Source organism: Engraulis encrasicolus, chromosome 11 (assembly GCF_034702125.1).
Source record: "Engraulis encrasicolus isolate BLACKSEA-1 chromosome 11, IST_EnEncr_1.0, whole genome shotgun sequence".
Taxonomy (NCBI): Eukaryota; Metazoa; Chordata; class Actinopteri; order Clupeiformes; family Engraulidae; genus Engraulis; species Engraulis encrasicolus.
Window position 1 is genome coordinate 20286469 of NC_085867.1, and position 17047 is coordinate 20303515.

The 17047-nt window shown below is 40.8% G+C and overlaps 1 protein-coding gene across 1 annotated transcript in view; it reads right to left on the reverse strand.

The window, feature by feature from the left end:
* Positions 1 to 17047, reverse strand: part of LOC134458063 (sodium- and chloride-dependent GABA transporter 2-like) — a 29126-nt gene that overhangs the window by 10105 nt on the left and 1974 nt on the right. Inside the window, exons 2-8 of the mRNA XM_063210166.1 lie at positions 5632 to 5766; positions 5063 to 5273; positions 3038 to 3170; positions 2189 to 2323; positions 1530 to 1630; positions 620 to 744; positions 185 to 297 (exon numbers count right to left, since the gene is read on the reverse strand). Of these exons, the coding sequence (XP_063066236.1) occupies positions 185 to 297; positions 620 to 744; positions 1530 to 1630; positions 2189 to 2323; positions 3038 to 3170; positions 5063 to 5273; positions 5632 to 5766 (953 nt within the window). The remainder of the gene's footprint in view (positions 1 to 184; positions 298 to 619; positions 745 to 1529; positions 1631 to 2188; positions 2324 to 3037; positions 3171 to 5062; positions 5274 to 5631; positions 5767 to 17047) is intronic.

Below are 17047 nucleotides of genomic sequence, written 5' to 3' on the forward strand. Positions count from 1 at the left end.
TGTGTGTGTGTGTGTGTGTGTGTGTGTGTGTGTGTGTGTGTGTGTGTGTGTGTGTGTGTGTGTGTGTGTGTGTGTGTGTGTGTGTGTGTGTATGTGTGCATGCGTATGTGTGTGCGTATGTGTGTGCGTATGTGTGTGTGTGTGTGTGTGCATGCGTGCGGGTGTGTATGTGTGTGTGTGTCACCTGACTACCCAGACAGAGGAGGAAGAGCATGAAGAAAAACATAACAGCCCAAAGCTGTGCTACAGGCATGAGGGTGAGAATTTCTGGATAAACAATGAATGCCAATCCAGGTCCTGTGATAGACACATGAAGACATGCATTGCAATCACTAATTGGTTATGGCTTTCAATGCATTTCAGTATTGGGGGGGGGGGGGGACTTTATTTTATCAGGACAGTGTGAAAGGAGACGGGAGACGAATGGGAAAGAAAGATGCGAGAGGATGACCTTGAGCTGGTATTGAACCCGGGCCTCTCAAGTAAGAGTACAATCCTTAACTGTTTGAGCCACGGCCAAGGCCCACTATTGATTTTAATGTCTTTCTAGCTTTAAAAAAAATCACTAATGAATCAGAAGGCTTGTCTGCTGTGCACATGGTGCCTGGTGTGACTTTACCTGCCACTGCAATGTCTTCCACAGGAAGGTGGCGCAGGTGGGCCAAGTAGCCAATAGCAGAGAAGATGACGAGGCCAGCAAAGATACTGGTGGCTGAGTTAGCAACACACACTACAACACAATCCCTGCAAGACAAAACAAGTGCAATCAGAGATAGACAATGTGTGTGTGTGTGTGTGTGTGTGTCTGCGTGCGTGCGTGTGTGCGTGCGTGCGTGTGTATATGTGAGTGTGTGTGTATATGTGAGTGTGTGTGTATATGTGAGTGTGTGTGTACGCGTGCACGCTCGTGCATGCACTTTAGATTTACAGGAAATGCAATGTTGTGTAATGAATTATTTTCCATGAAGGGAGGTCACTGATCCTTGAAAGTTTGGCAAAAACACGTCCCACTAGAACTGCCTTTTTATTTTTTAAATCATTTTCATTTTCATGAACAAAAAGTCCAGGTCATAATCAAGGGGTATGTTACACACATTTGTTTTTAAGGTTTAATAGTACTTTCATTATATTTCAGTAATGTACACCTTTCCATTCCCAAAAGTCGTTTTTAATGGTGTCTGACGGTGTTGACAAAAACAAGAAAGAAATAAGAATCTATTTGATGAAAAAAAGTAAAATATGGGAAGGTTGTTACGATAAGCTGCTTCACAGAATATACTTTGATATTTTGGATTTTGAAGTATTTTTTTTGTCTTTCAAAATTAATTGCTGTTTTAGCCACATTCTCAAGAATCAGTGTAGAGCTGCTACATAGGTAGCACAATCAAATGAAATGTCTGATGTACTGTATATGGTCAAAAAAATACTTTCTTTACAAATTATGGAGACTGAAAATAATAACATCATCAGCATATTCTCACAAAGGTGGGCCTATTTCCAGTCGATCAGTTTGCGACTAATGCTCTCACCTGAGGATGTCGCTGAACTTGTTGTAGCTAGCCATGGAAACCATTACACCAAAGCCAACTCCGGTGGAGAAGAGAATCAGAGATGCTGCATCGATCCAAATCTAGCAGGAAAGGTTTTGAGTTAATAGTGAGTTTGGAGTGATTGCTTATAATGCATACACTAATACTCCTCAAATAGAGAATATACCATTATTGAAGAAGGCACAGCTATGAAAACTTTTTAAATAGTACATTTACCCGTCTACAGTGCACATGTTTAGAGGCTTTGTGTCTAATCAGCATTCACAAGAACGTGTTTTAGTTGTTACTTTACCTGTAAGCTCAAGTGTAAACACAACCTTGTGTCCTTACAGGAAGCTATCTACACATTGACGCAGACACAATGACGCAGACTGTGGAAACATAGCTAACGGATGACCAGTGTGACCTGACAAATGTGGTTGAAAGTCCAGTTTGTGTGTGACATTTCTGAAGAAGTGGCATTGTGCTGTGGTTGGCCAGAGCCGAGATTGAGTCCGGCTCATACTATTTCCCACTCATTCCTGTTCTGTCTATCCCCCAGTCAATTCTAATCTCGATGCTATGTTAAAAGTTAACATGAAATGATGAAATGCGGGAAAAATCACTGGTGTAGTGATTGCATAATGCGTTGGCAGCACCTGGACTTCTCGGAGTCTGTGCCACTGTGGCGTGAGGAAGAAGAGGATGCCATCGGTAGCTCCGGGCAGACGCACGTTGTTGATGAGCAGAGACAGCAGCACAACATACGGGAACAGAGACGTGAAGTACACCACCTGGAGAATACACACAGAATTATCACAGGTGACAAGGACCAAGACTGGAGTGCGTCTAAGTTCCCACGGCCCAATGGTACCACAGCCCAATGGTACCACAGCCCAATGGTTCCACCCAAAACCTTTTCCTAATTCCCAACTTCATTTGAATCATGCCTAAATCTAAGTCAGTAAACACAAACAATATCCAGACAATAACTCGAAACCACAATGTAATGACCACTAACTATGCTCCACTCATAATAGTAGAGATTGACCTCCAAAAACCTTTCTTTAACCATAACGGCAGTGGAATCACGCCTAAACCAAAGTCAGTAAATGCCTACAATATAACACAAGAAGATACTTAGTACCTCTGTGGGAGCTATTGGCCTAACATTAATGTTAAAAGTCTTTGTGATATGAGACCAATGGGCTGTGGGAACATAGGGCTACCCACCAAGATCTGGATTTGTAATACAGCAAACAGAAAGCAAATATCCTGGGCCTAGAGCAAAACCTTCAGGTCACTTATTGAAGTGTTGCCATTAAAAAAGGTTCAGTATCACTTAATTCATTAATTCATTAATTTCACGTTAGAATGAAGCAATTCATGTCATGATACTGATCTGAAATATATGTTTACATATGTTAGCACTATATGCTAAATTTGCAAGTTCATTGCACACTTCCAAACATTATGATTTTGCTGTAAAGGCATTACATAGCACGGACCTTTCCAGTTAATTGCAATCCCTTGAAGAGGCAGAGGTACTCTGTTAGCCAAGCTAGAACAATTAGGCCAACTAGCTGCCACTGAATATTCCCCACCATGTCGATCCCCTCACTGATCCCCAGCAACCGGTAGCTGAAAGAGAGGATGAGGATTGCTTAAATCAAGTAATGTATTACAGTATTTCTCAATTGGTTTTGTACATTTCTCGAATCTCTCTCGCAATTTGCAAAACATAATATTCATTCTCAAAACAGCTTTAACAAATGGCAAAACACGGTGGATAACCTGCAAAACCGAGTCTCATGCTCAAAACCCTTATTTGTCTTTCAAAACCAAGTTTTTTGTGTAAATGAACGTATCAGCGCCAGCAGAATGGTCAGTCATTGTGTCATAGTGTATGGACAAGCTAGTCAAATCAATTTCTCATGTTGTCAATTGAATAGTACACTCTTGAGGATCTTTTCTGAAGCGAAATGTTGTTTAGATTGGATGGGAAATGTTGTAAATTCAGTTTTATATTACATTGATCAGATAAGATTGAGATAGTTTCATGCATTCAGTGACACAGCTTTTTGAGTGATATGACAAAAGCAATTGATAATGTACGAAATCACTCGGAATTGTACACAGCCATGGCATGGTGGACGAGAGCATTTGCTATATGCCGAAAACAATGAGAAACTGATTTGACAATGTGCACAGGTAACACCAGGAAGTCACAATTGAACAAAGACTTTTGAGAATCATTATTCTGTTGTGAGAAATGTACAAAACCAATTGAGAAAAACTGTAAGTGCCGACTTCATACTGATCAGTTTCCAATTAGGACATTTGGACAGGTATTCTACATGTCAGGGCCGTCTAATATGAGAGTTACGTCATTTCCATAGACCAGGGCTATTCAAATGGCGGGTCTGGGGCCAGATGCGGCCCTTAGACAGCAAGGTTCTGGCACCCTACAAGCCCCTTGAAATACAGAAACGTTTTTCAGAATTTAGAGATAAAAGTATGAGTACCGTATCGAGCTGAAACGGGACACAGGATGTTAAAATGCAGGAAATTGCATCTATGAAATGCAAAACTTTCTGGGGAAGGAACCCCCAGAACCCCAAACCCCCCGGGGCCGCTCATTTTTCCGACGCACCATTGGTCCGATGCGTCAATGTTCCGAACATTTCCCATTGATCCTACAGCACTTAGTCTCAGATAACTTTTTACCAATTAAATGAAACCCTTTGTCCCGACAGTCCAATGTTCCGACCAAAAGCTGCTTTAGATCACCGTCATCTCTGAAGCCTACGCAGTGGTCATGCTGCTGTCTGTGACAGGTTAGGTTTGGGGAAAGTTTTGGTCAAGGCACAAATTTAAAAATCAGAAACATTGCAATATCCTACTGACAGGTTAGGGTTAGGAATGGTTTTGGGTAGGGCACAATTGTAAAACTTGGCAACATTGCATTAATGACAGGTTATGTTTAGGGGTGGTTTTGGTAAGGGCACAGCAAGACCGACTCAGACGGCATCTACGTGCTCGTCGCAGCGCATGCAGCTGAAGTCTACTTGGCACCGGGAAAAGCAGGACCTAGGCTACGACCTGGGATGATGACCAACCCCAAACAGCCATTGGTCGGAACATTGAGCTGTCGGAGCAAAGGGTTTCATTTGATTATTTCGAGTTAGTGGGCTGTAGGATTAATGGGAAATTTTCGGAATATTGACGAATCGGACCAAAGGGGTGTCGGAAAAATGACATGCTACCAAACCCCCCACCTCAACCAAGTGTACCGTATTATTTTCATTCACAGTCGACAACCATGATACATACATAGTTTGGCCCTTTTACTGGGAGGAATTTGAAAAACTATGTGAAAAAATCTACGTGAATCGCATCCCCAACCGACTCCCTTGCCCCCAGTTGTCACAACTCTCTCATTAGACGGCTCTGGTTTGGAACCGTTTGGAATATGTGGCACTGAATTTTAGCATCTGCATAGGTCTACATGTTTCCCATCAAGGAGACTTTACTTGAAGAACTGCTGGCTTGGAGAGCTCAGGTGAGTGGCGTTGCTGTAGTCACTTGTGGAGCAGTTTTCTGCGACATTCCAGGTGGCGTTGCAATATGTCCAGGGTAGTGGGTTGCTGAACGAGCTTAGCAGGTAGAAGAGAGTCCAGCCCACAATTGTGTTGAAGTAGATGCATGTCAGGTACGACATTATTACTGGAGCAAAACCTAATCCTGAGAGTAGACAAATGGAATTGTAGTGTCTTATGAATACAATAAAGTGCTTGATTTTGTGAATATTACATATAAATACTAATGTACAATTAGTACATTACATACTAATTACATAGTAATTTGTTTTTAACAGGCAGTATAATGTATTATTGGACTGACAACACTACATATGTTAAAAAAAGGTGATGCTGCAATGTTGGTATGAATGGTCTATACTGGCTGGACTGTAAGACTAGATGGTTGACAGTAGTATTTCAGGTATTGTGTTGTATAAAACTAAAATGTTCAATCATCTTAAGCTAGATCATACAGTAACTGAAAAAAAAACCCACAAGTGCTCCCTCAGTGCATGCCTTACCTTTCATAAGCGGGCATATCAGGGCAAATGCCTTGGTTGTGCCCCTTTGGGTGGATTGGCCTAGAACAAACTCCAGGAAGACCATGGGGATGACAACCAGGACCACCATGGTAACATAGGGGATAAGGAAGGCTCCTGGGGAGAAAAGGAACGCTGGACTGTAGATCACAGGGTAGCAGGTTCAATACCACCCTTACCAACTACAGGTCCTGGCCATACAAGTAGAATCTCATGGAAAAGTTTATTTATTTCCATAATTCCATCAATAATGTTTAACTTTCATGGCTTGTAGATGCATTGCCCACATTTTGAACTATTCCAATCATTCATTTGTTTTTGTTTTTTTGTTTTTTTTACTTTTTTCGGAGCTGGAAGGCCAAAATAAGTAAAAAATAAACAAATGAATGATTAAGTTCAAAATGTGGGCAATGCATCTACAAGCCATTAAAGTTGAAACCATGAATTGAGAAATTCGCATTATTGGAATATTGTAATAAAATAACAATTTTCTTCAGAAAAAAAGAAAGAAATTTGGGTCACATCAAATCAGTTGAAATTTGGTACTTTCTCCATATCATGTGAACGTTCAATACTTTGTCAGGACTGTCTTTGTCTTAATCACTGCCATGATGCGTTTGACATTGAAGTCAATGGCAGAGGCATTGCATGGGCATTATGGAAGCCCAGATATCCTTGATGCTTTGCTGTCAGCTGTTATTTGTTTGGTCTGGTGACCCACACTTCACTCTTCAATAAACCCTGTAGATTTCCCTGCCACGTTTTGGTGCTTTGGTGGTATGGATATTCTAACTCACCAGAAATATAACACCTCATTCATTTACTCATGTTTATAGAGTATATCTGCTCATCAGTTGTCCCACACCTCTCTTAGTGTACAGGGGTGTTTATGTTGCAGTTTATGCTGTAAAAAAAAACATCTTGATTCATTCCCAAAAACATCCAAACGGTTATGCAACATCAGCAGACAACTAGCAAACAGGGATACCTTTTGGGAAAATATTTGGCGAAGGCCTATGTTAAGATTGTAAAAAAATGTCAACAAAAGCTGCCCCCATTAGAATAGCTCATAGGGCTGAGCCAAAAAATGCAGCATCACCGGGTACTGACAAGTCAAGGGTAGCGTGACCAATACAACAGCATATTGTAATTGGCTGAAGTGGAGTACCCTTTTCAATCTTTAAGACCTATCTAAAAGAAAAAGAAAAAACTTTTCACAAATCAAAAATCTGGGCTCAACCCCACAGCTCATTCAATATCAGTCAAACTGGATTTACTTCATTTATTGACTCATCTTTAGAACAGCCAATAACTGCTCAACAGGGTTGGTTTTTGTTTTTGTTTTTTTGGTTTTTGTTGGGTCTTTTTTTTAGGGGGGGGGAGGGTGTCTTTGCTGTGGTCTTTTATGTTGGTTATTTATGGTGCATACAACTAGAGTTGATGTCATGCATGATCTCATATTGCACAGTTAATTGTGGGATTGTAAGGCAAGCTTTTTTGTCATAATTTGCAGTTATCTGACAATCAAGGGTTAATACTACAAATGCCTCTCTGTCGTGCCGAAAAGCGAGTCCCTGCCAGAACACGAGTGCCTTCATTGAAACCAATGGAAACCAATGACCAATTTTTCAGATATGTTTTACCCATTTTTGCAGTCAAATCCGACACAATTTAAGATGGAAAGCCCATCAATGAAGCATCTACATTCCCTCTGGAAGTAGGCTATTACAAAGAGCTGGTTACAATTTCAGCATTATTTCCATAAAATAATCGAAGAATTTTCATAACAAATGTTACGGTTTCATTCAAATAGCTCACATTAAGTGGAGGACGAGTAATGTTTCATAAGCATATTTTTAGTTCATAAATTATGTAATTCATTCTGCAAAAAATAGAATAGTTTTCTCTCAAAAAATGTCGTTGGTTTCAATGAGCACTCGTGTTCTGGCAGGGACTCGCTTTTCGGCACGACACCTGAAGGTATGACCGGGTATCCTCTAAAATCTTGAAGACCTAGGCCTATAGTCTACTTGCCAGCCCATAGGGCCCCATAGTGAACCCGGAAATGTTTGGTACCCCAAAGTTTTTTGATGGAAATGTATAGTATAGGTCCCCAGTACATAGAAACTGCCGGATGCTACTTTGTAAATGTTGAGCATTTTTTTTAAATTAGCATAATTAGCATACATTTGCATAATCGCCTTTATGGCCTTATTAAAGGATCAGTTTGACCAATCTACTCAATCTTCAGTGTTGGGCAAGCTACTTGTAAAATGTAGTGAGCTAAGCTATCAACTACTCAACCATAAAATTAAGCTTCACTACACTAAAGCTACCACCATCAGAAATGTAGTGAGCTAAGCTACAAAAATGTGCGGAAATGTAGTTCACTACACCAAAAGCTACATTGTCCCGACCATTGAGAGTAAATAGAATTCTATTTACTCTCAATGGTCCCGACATAATGTCAGCTTGATAAAATAACAGATAGGCCTACTTTCATTAAAAAAAAACGTTATTGATCTCACTATACTTTATTGATATTTATTATACATTCAGTAGCCTATGTTTCAAATATCATTATAGGCCACAGGCGTAGGGTGACCCCAATAAGTCCAAGGGGGGACATGGATATGTTTCTGAGGGACGGTATGGGGCACTCCCTGGCATGTGCACCGAAGTTACAAGTATATCCCACCTCTGACATGCAGGTGGGTCTTGGAACCCCTGTGTGACTGCCTAGATCTCAGGAAAGATAGTCAACATTTTTTCTTCGAGTAACATTGCGGGACAAAATATAGCTTTTGTGGAAGCTACATCGCTACTTGAGACAAAAAATAGCTTCACTACAGGGAAGTTACTTAATAAATAAAGTAGTGAAGCTACGACCAAGCTACTGGGGAATGTAGTTAAACTAGTAGCTTCGCTACAAGTAGCTAAGCTACTGCCCATCACTGTCAATCTTGGTGTGGTTTTGGGGGTTTTGGGGGATGCTGAAGTCATTTGTGACATTTATAAATGCCTATCAGATTAAACATTCCTCTTAGTGTCAAGGGTAGACACATTTTATGCCTTGATGAGCTGATTTTAGCAACATTTTGGGTAATTTACATACCATAAACCTTACCTATTTCAATTATTTCTACCCATGGCCCTGCTATATGAATTACATGAGCTAACTTACATATATAGCTAAAGACACAGAATTAAGGTAGAGACTTGAGGTGCTGTAGTACAGCATATGTGGAAAGTGAGTGAGGTTCTTATTTTCAGGACTTTACTTTATGCAATCATATGTGTGGTTTGTGCTAACTTCAGTTAGGTATTTTATTTTATTGGAGGGGGGTGGGGCACTATTGTATGTCATTTGATTGAATTTTAAATGGGGAAGAAATGTCATTTTGCTAACTGCCATGGCAAAGATGACGACTTTTAAATAACTGGACCCACTGGTATAGCTATCATATTAAAAAACAGCAAAGAGTCTGGTGACACAGCTCTTTACAAGACCTTGTTGAGTATTACTGCCAAACGTGGTGCAGCATCAACCTCCGCAACATGTCACAAATTGTATAGCCTACCTCTACATCTCATAATGTACAAAAACGAAAGTCAGAGTCAGGTCATAGCCAGGTAGGAAAATTAAATGTTTGACCACCAACAGCAGGGTTCCAATATTCAAAACAATGTATGCTCCGTTGAGAGATGTGTAAGCTAACGCAGCTATTGACCCCCATACTGCGTATAGTCAACCCATACAAGGCCTCTGGCCCGGACAGGGTGGGAGAGTGTTGAAAGAATGCTCCATCCAGCTAAGTGGTATTCTCACCAGGCTTTTTCAGCATATCCTGGACTCTGGCTGTGCCCCTGACCAATGGAAGTCAACTGCTAAAGATATCCAGGACTACAGACCAGTGGCATTAACATCTGTGCTGTGCAAGTGTATTGGAGAGAGTGATGTGTGGCCTTCTTTCCTGTATGGTATCAGACCAGCTGGACCCACACCAGTTCGCCTAAAGGGAATGCTGTGGTGTGGAGAATCCAAGCCTCTTACTTCTGGACAGAGTAGCCAGGAAACTGGACTCAATAAACCCACACACCAGGATCCTGTTGCATTCAACACTGTGCATATTGACACACTCCTCCAGCAGCTCTACAACCTTCAGATCCACCCAGCACTTACCCAGTGTATTAAATGTTTTCTTCTGGACAGACCACAAGCAGGTATTTTTCAATGGCGTGTCTTCAAAAATCGCCTTGAACTCTGGACTTCCTCAAGGTTGTGTTTTATCACCAATCCTCTTCTCTCTGTGTGTACACAAACTACATTGTGTGTCATAGGGAAGCTATGACACTTTTTAAATGTGCTCATGACATTGCCTTAGTGGCACATAAGTCTGACCCTGATGCTCCAACTGCAACCTGAGCGAAACTTTTGTAGAACTTTCCTTTGAGCTGAATGTCTCAAAGACAAAGGAGCCGGGGCAGAGACAAGACATCAACTCTGTTCCAGCCACTCTCCATCCAAGGGCTTACAGTGGAGTAAGTGGACGTTTTTAGGTACCTAGGCACCGAAATGGACAGCTCCCTGTCTTTCTCACAGCACGTGGACTCAATATTTTAAAAAAGCACAGCAACACCTTCACCTACTCAGTAAACTCAGGACATTTCAAGTCAACAAGGACATACAGTTATTAGTAACATTTTATACCTAGACACTCACTTAAGAACCTTGGCATGAGGTACAGTGACATACTTTTGAAATGCAGCTGTACATGATTGTCAGATCAAATGCCGTGATTCACAACAATGGTCATCAGTCATACTGAGACCTGGGATGATGCAGACCCTCATTTCATGCATTAGCTCATTAGGTCAACTGGCCTGGAGGAGCTCATAGTGGCTGCATATGGAGGTATTACCTCAATCTTAAATGGACCGGCTCACGGACCGTCTATGGACAGATTGCTTTATCACCCCAGCATTCATAGCTCACAGAATTGGCTCATTCAAATACATTGTCTTCAACAGATGCTACCAGATGCTTCTGGTCATCACCTTTATGCAAGTTGGATCACACCTGTTTGAAATGCAGCATATCCCTGATGCTGCCATGTAGGATTTTCTTGCTGGAATGATGTTTAACGTCACTCATATGGTGCAACAACACTGAGTGCAGATATGGAGACCAGACATGCATAAGGCGAGATAACGGAGTTGGAGATAAAAGTTATCTCAACAACCTCTGATCAGGTTTTCTGTGTGGACTCAGTCATGTGTAATCTGTAGTTCCAATTTGTCCCAGTCACTGAGTGAGATGTATACAGAAACACTGGATAAAACAATGAAGCCCAAGATACACAAAGAGGATGGGGAGGGACAATGGAAGTTGGATGCTGACAAGACTGGGCTCAAATTGTGAGTGTTATGAGAAAACTCTCACCCACTCACTACAGACTCCACAACCCTCCACCATATTATCAGTGGGCAGGTGGCAGATGAAAAGGTCAATCTGCAAGATGCAGTGGAAATTGGACAAAGGCATGAACACGTTGTTTTCTTCTTCATTCCCTGGTGGGATTTCATGCAACCACCTCAAATAAAGTTGCGATGATGAAAGTAAAGACAAGAGGGTTTAAAGTTGACAGAAAGTTCATATATGCATGGTTTGCTCAGCTGATGGCATGAACCCAGAGAAAAGTTGTCTACAGTCTTCAATCATTGATGAAAATGGATCCCTAAGGAAAGGCAACAAGTCTACCATTGTCCAGCGTATTGGTGTTCTTCTCAGCTATCCTCACCTCATCCTTATGTGTTGCAATATACCCACCCAATAACAAAAGGTTCCAATAATCAAGGGGATGATGGTGAAGAAGAGACTATAACAGATGAAGACAGTGACAATGATGATGATGATGGCTCCATAGAGAAGCTGCTATACAGTGTAATAGTTACGGATGCTGGCTAGCACCTATTTGATAGAGAACAATTTGCCATAATTGCACCCTTGACACATGTTGTTCCAATAAAATTTGTAATGTATGCTCTAAGAAATTGTATTACTATTATTACTTTGTTTATTGCTATTTTATTATCTTAGTTTAATTTGCTTTTTCTCTATTGTGATTTTTTTTTTCTTCCGTACAGTGGCTTTGGGCATTTTGAATGGCACTCGACCTGCATTATCAGTTATTATCTATTCATGGTAATTTTGACCCCAGAAGAAATAAACATATCCCCAAACATACAGAAAGAGTTGTATAGGCTATTCAAAATTAGCTTTGCTTGAATGTTTAGGACTGTATAACATACGCGTATTAGTTTGGTACCAGCAGAGATACATTGTCAATCAAAAGAGCCTTTGGAATATCATAGAATATCATTGGATCATAGGAACATCATAGGATTTCAACTATGCTTGAAGTAGTATGCACATAATGAAGAAAAGGTTTATGTTGCTCCCATGGAACATGTTTGGGTGTATATGGTGTAATGTATTGTCCATTAATTCTTTCCATGCTGACTTTTTTTTCAATTGTTCATTTTGTTGGAGAGAGAGAGAGAGAGAGAGAGAGAGAGAGAGAGAGAGAGAGAGAGAGAGAGAGAGAGAGAGATCTGACTTTGGTTAAATGTAAGTGTGTGCTCTGTATGGTGAATATACTGTACATGTGCAATGATGTGTGTAATGTCTGTGTTTTTTTCTGTATTTATGTATATATGCTGGACTGGACACCTTAATTTCCCTCGGGATTAATAAATGGTACTACTCTATCTACTCTACTTTTTCAGAGGTCAATGGCGCATGTAATTCACTGAATTTGAAATAGAACTGAAATTGTCAGTAAAAAGTATAGTTGGGAAAGTGTACTGTTCTAAAACTTTTAATTGGTAGTGTATATTGGATGAAGGACTACTCCTTTCTCTCATTTGCCATGTTCATCTACATGAGGGTCAAAACAGTCTCTCTTCAGGAACTGGTTTCTCTTCATTCATGGCCTTATCAGTCAGTCTCCTGAAATACAGGAAACACATGCCACTTATGCGGTATGTTCCTCCCACATACTTGGCCTGAGGTGATTTTGCGACTTATTTTATGGTATGTTGTTCCTATGACATTTGCCTGATGATTAACATCTGACAGGTGAGGTGGCCTCATGTGGATCTCATGCATTCTGTACATGTTGATCCTAAGGGCACTAGCTGACATTCCCTCTGTGAAAATGATTCATAGCATGGTACTGTGTTTGTTTTTGAACCAAAGCTGTCTTGTCACCCCGGTGCACTGTCATCCAAGTTTTTTTTTCGTGATTGGAGTCACAATAGCCTATTCATCTACCATAGTTGTGTGGATGGTTATACTACAAGAGGCAGTCCAAATGATCAGTTAATGCACAATGCGACTATAGATTGTGCACATTTTGATAGGCCTACCTTGTGGTGCCATAAGTGCTTATATAATATAATAGGATGCAGTTGGTGAATTGTGTCAACATTCTATTGCTGTTGTAGTAACCATCAACCAAAGGTTTGCCTTTAATTAGTTTTGGCCTTTGCCCACATCATTAGAATTGTTAGGGTTCAGGGCCCTAAATAGAGCAAAATGTTCTAAAAAAACAAACAAACAAAAAAACATAAAAACATAGCTAATAAATCGCTTATTTTCATGTATTTCAAATTATTTAAACAGACTAGAACAAATATTTGCAAAATATGGATGTTCCATTTATGTTTTATACACCTAACACAATGTGGGGTCAAATTGACCCCAAGGAACACGGATGTAGCCTACCCAAAATGCGTACAGCATTTAAGAAAAATATTTTTGTGGAAATGTCCCTTTCGTCACATTTACCCCATCTATTTAGGAAAAGTCATCAAATATGAAGCAAAAGAACTATGTACTTAACATATTTTTCAGACGTTAAACATTGATTGGGGTCAAATAGACCCCAAGTATAACAGGAGGGTTAATTCTATGTCTTTGGCAATAGATATAGCTCATCTACTTCATATAGGCCTAGTAGGGCCATGGGTAGAAATAATTGAAATAGGTCAGGTTTATGGTATGTAAATTACCCAAAAACGTTGCTAAAATCAGCTCATCAAGGCATAAAATGTGTCTACCCTTGACACTAAAAGGAATTCTGAATCTGATAGGCATTTATAAATGTCACAAATGACTTAAGCATCCTCGACTTAAGCATCCTCCAAAACCCCCAAAACCACACCAAGGTTGCGTACATTGGTCAAACTGATCCTTTAATAAGGCCATAAAGGTGATTATGCAAATGTATGCTAATTATGCTAATAAAAAAATTGCTCAACATTTACAAAGTAGCATCCGGCAGTTTCTATGTACTGGGGACCTATACTATACATTTCCATCAAAAAACTTTGGGGTAGCCTACCAAACATTTCCGGGTCCCCTCTCATGGCAAGTAGACTACTACCTCAAATCTACAAGATAAAGCAAAAACAAAATGCATTTATGGCAGGCACGTGCACTCCAATACGGCAGGGGAGGCTGTGCCTCACCTGTCTCTTCTAGACTTCATGAGAATGATGAGATGCAGTAAATGTGAATAATAGTAACAATAATAACTACTGTTTTCGAGCATAATTACCATAACTACCATTTGTGCAGTATTTAAACAGTTTCAATCATTTTCAATCATTTTTGTGGCCAAAACCGCACTATTTTCCCACCTCCTGCTCCGAATACACTGAATTTGGGCCAACTCCCGAGTTGGCCTCACCGCAGATTGCGCAATCCCTCAGTAACAAGCTTCAGCGCATGCGCCATTTTGCTCGTTCTGTGTATGCAATTCGTAATATTGTATTAAACGTTTTTGTACACTTAATAGAAATATGTATGGTGTGCCCTCTTTTTCCTGATATTTGTTTTCACTATTTTCTACGTGTGATTATCATTTCTTTACTCTGAGTGCTTTGGCATAACCCCATTGAAAAATAGAGTAGTGCGGCGAGCAACACATTGGCCTCACCCTCATTCTGCCGTTGAGTCTAGCTTTGTCAGTGACGTCATAGCGCCACTATCAGAGAATATGCTAGCTTGTTCACGTTGACTGCTACCATGGAAGTGGATTTCATAACGAAACTAAGATCATTCTCAAAGTTGGATTTCCAAGGGAAACAAGACGTGATAAAGAATGGACGACCGACACCAGAGCTGAGGAAATTGATTCAGGGGATTGGACAGAATATTATTTGATTATTCACAGTGAGTGGTACAACCGAAAAGACTGGCTATGTGGAATGGGAGGCAACAGGCAAAACAACGTTAGCAGTTTGCTAGCTGGATTGGATATGTCAAACCGTGAGAATATTATTGCGAGAAGCCCTGTAATCAAGACAGCATTTCAAGGTAAGGAAATTTGATTATTACATTTGCCCGCCGTGGCGTTGACTTGGGTCTAAGTTTTATTTGATTTTGTCAAGATGAAGGAAGAGTTGTTTGAAAAATAGTTCGGTTGCATTGGTTTTACAGTAGCTATGTTTCACATATGCATTTCAGGCGTAATCTTAACCTGCAACTAGTGAGAATGTTTTGAATGACATAGCAATGGCTACATGTCTCAAAGAATAATTCATCACGAGTGATTTTGGCAACAGAACGAACTAGGGGTTGTGGGTTCCTGGATTTTGGTTTGGTTTGCGGCTGTGTGTTCACTTTGCCAGTCCCAGTATGCCCAATGATAACGTTGCTTGCTATCCTAACGAGGCAGTTTAAAATGATAATAATCAAACGCTGTATAATACACGCTTTGAGGTTCGGCTCGTCTGACATTCTTTGAAATGTCCATCCTCGAGATGAACGACTGTGGAATATTTCAGCGTCATTGTCTATTGTTTAGCCTATTTAGGTTGAGTTTGGGTCCGCAGTGGTATGATGTGGATGAGTGGGATAGTTGACGGTTCTCAGGAGGAGTGTCCTCAAATGACGCACCATGTCGTGCCTATTTTCTGTCTACTCTAGTCTTTTCTACCGGAGGTGGTAGCTGTCCATGACCACGGCCACGTCTGGCTTCATTATCTATCTTATCATTATCACAGGCTACCAGAAGGATCATCCCGGTGGGGTGATATTCTGTTGTTGAATGCACAGTGTGAATTGTTGCTGTGTAACCTATTACAACGCAAGCATCGGATCTGTATTTTCGAGTGGTGGAGTGAAAGGAACGCTGATAAGCAGACCTCAAAATTCACCATAAGAGCATTTTTGTCCAAAATGCTCGTGTGGCTTGGGGTTATCAGCGTCCCCTCTTTCAAAGACCAGAAAACACTGAGAATTGCCTTGTATCTTGACGGCCTATAAAAATACAGTATAATCCTGGACACATATCGCGTCTGATCTGAATGTGGTGTCCACCTTTCTAACAGACATATTGGTGTAGGGAGGAGGAGTAGGCCTAGCAGGCCTAGTAGCGCAGCCTGTGCAGTAGGTAGCCTAGGTAGAACTAAACGTGACTCTGCCGCCAGTTATATGGTGAACTTGACTCAAACTTGTTAAATGGCACTGCCCCACCGTTGTTTACCTACGCCCCCTGCGCCAACGCCGAGTCTGGACCACTGAATCCTGTGTGTGTGTGTGTGTGTGTGTGTGTGTGTGTGTGTGTGTGTGTGTGTGAGTGAGAGAGAGAGATATCTAATAGCATTTTCTCTAAATGCAGTATGTTTTAATATGTAGGCCTACCTTATGTTCAGAAAGCGACATCTGAAACTTACCTTAACTTAAGGTATTTGGCAATTATTGATATATATTTGAAAATCCGATATTGGAAAAGTCACTGCCTCACCAGCCATAAAGCTGACCGCACGTTACTGATTTATGGTGACACAATATCATGTAGGCCTAATAACATGACGAATGTGTTGAGTCAAATGGCTGCGTTTGGAACAGCTGCACACAAGAGAACTTAAGTTTCACTTATTTATTGACAATTTAAATAACGGCTCCATGGGCGCCGCCATTATCACCCTACTTCGAGTAGTGCGAATCCCCCGACTTCACTAGTTGGAGCTTCCACTTCGACTGCCGTTCCAGAGCATTTTTCGTAGTAGGAGGTTGGATAAGTGCGACCTCCTACTAGTTTGGATTGTGTCTGGAATGGGCCATTACTAGCTAATGATATCAGTCTGTGAACATTTGAGTGTAGATTACTACCATTTAGAGGAGCACTATGCTAATTTCGTACCTTAATGAGCCATCTTATCCCCCTGTCCAGCCTGGGTGGAGGGGGGTGCTAAAAGTGCCCGCATCAACTTTGATGTTGTATTATTCCTTGACGATTTACGCTATGACTGCAGAACTGACTTTTTCTAAAATTCAGTTGGTAATTTGATAGCTTGTGAAAACCCTGTGAACATTTAGTGGTCC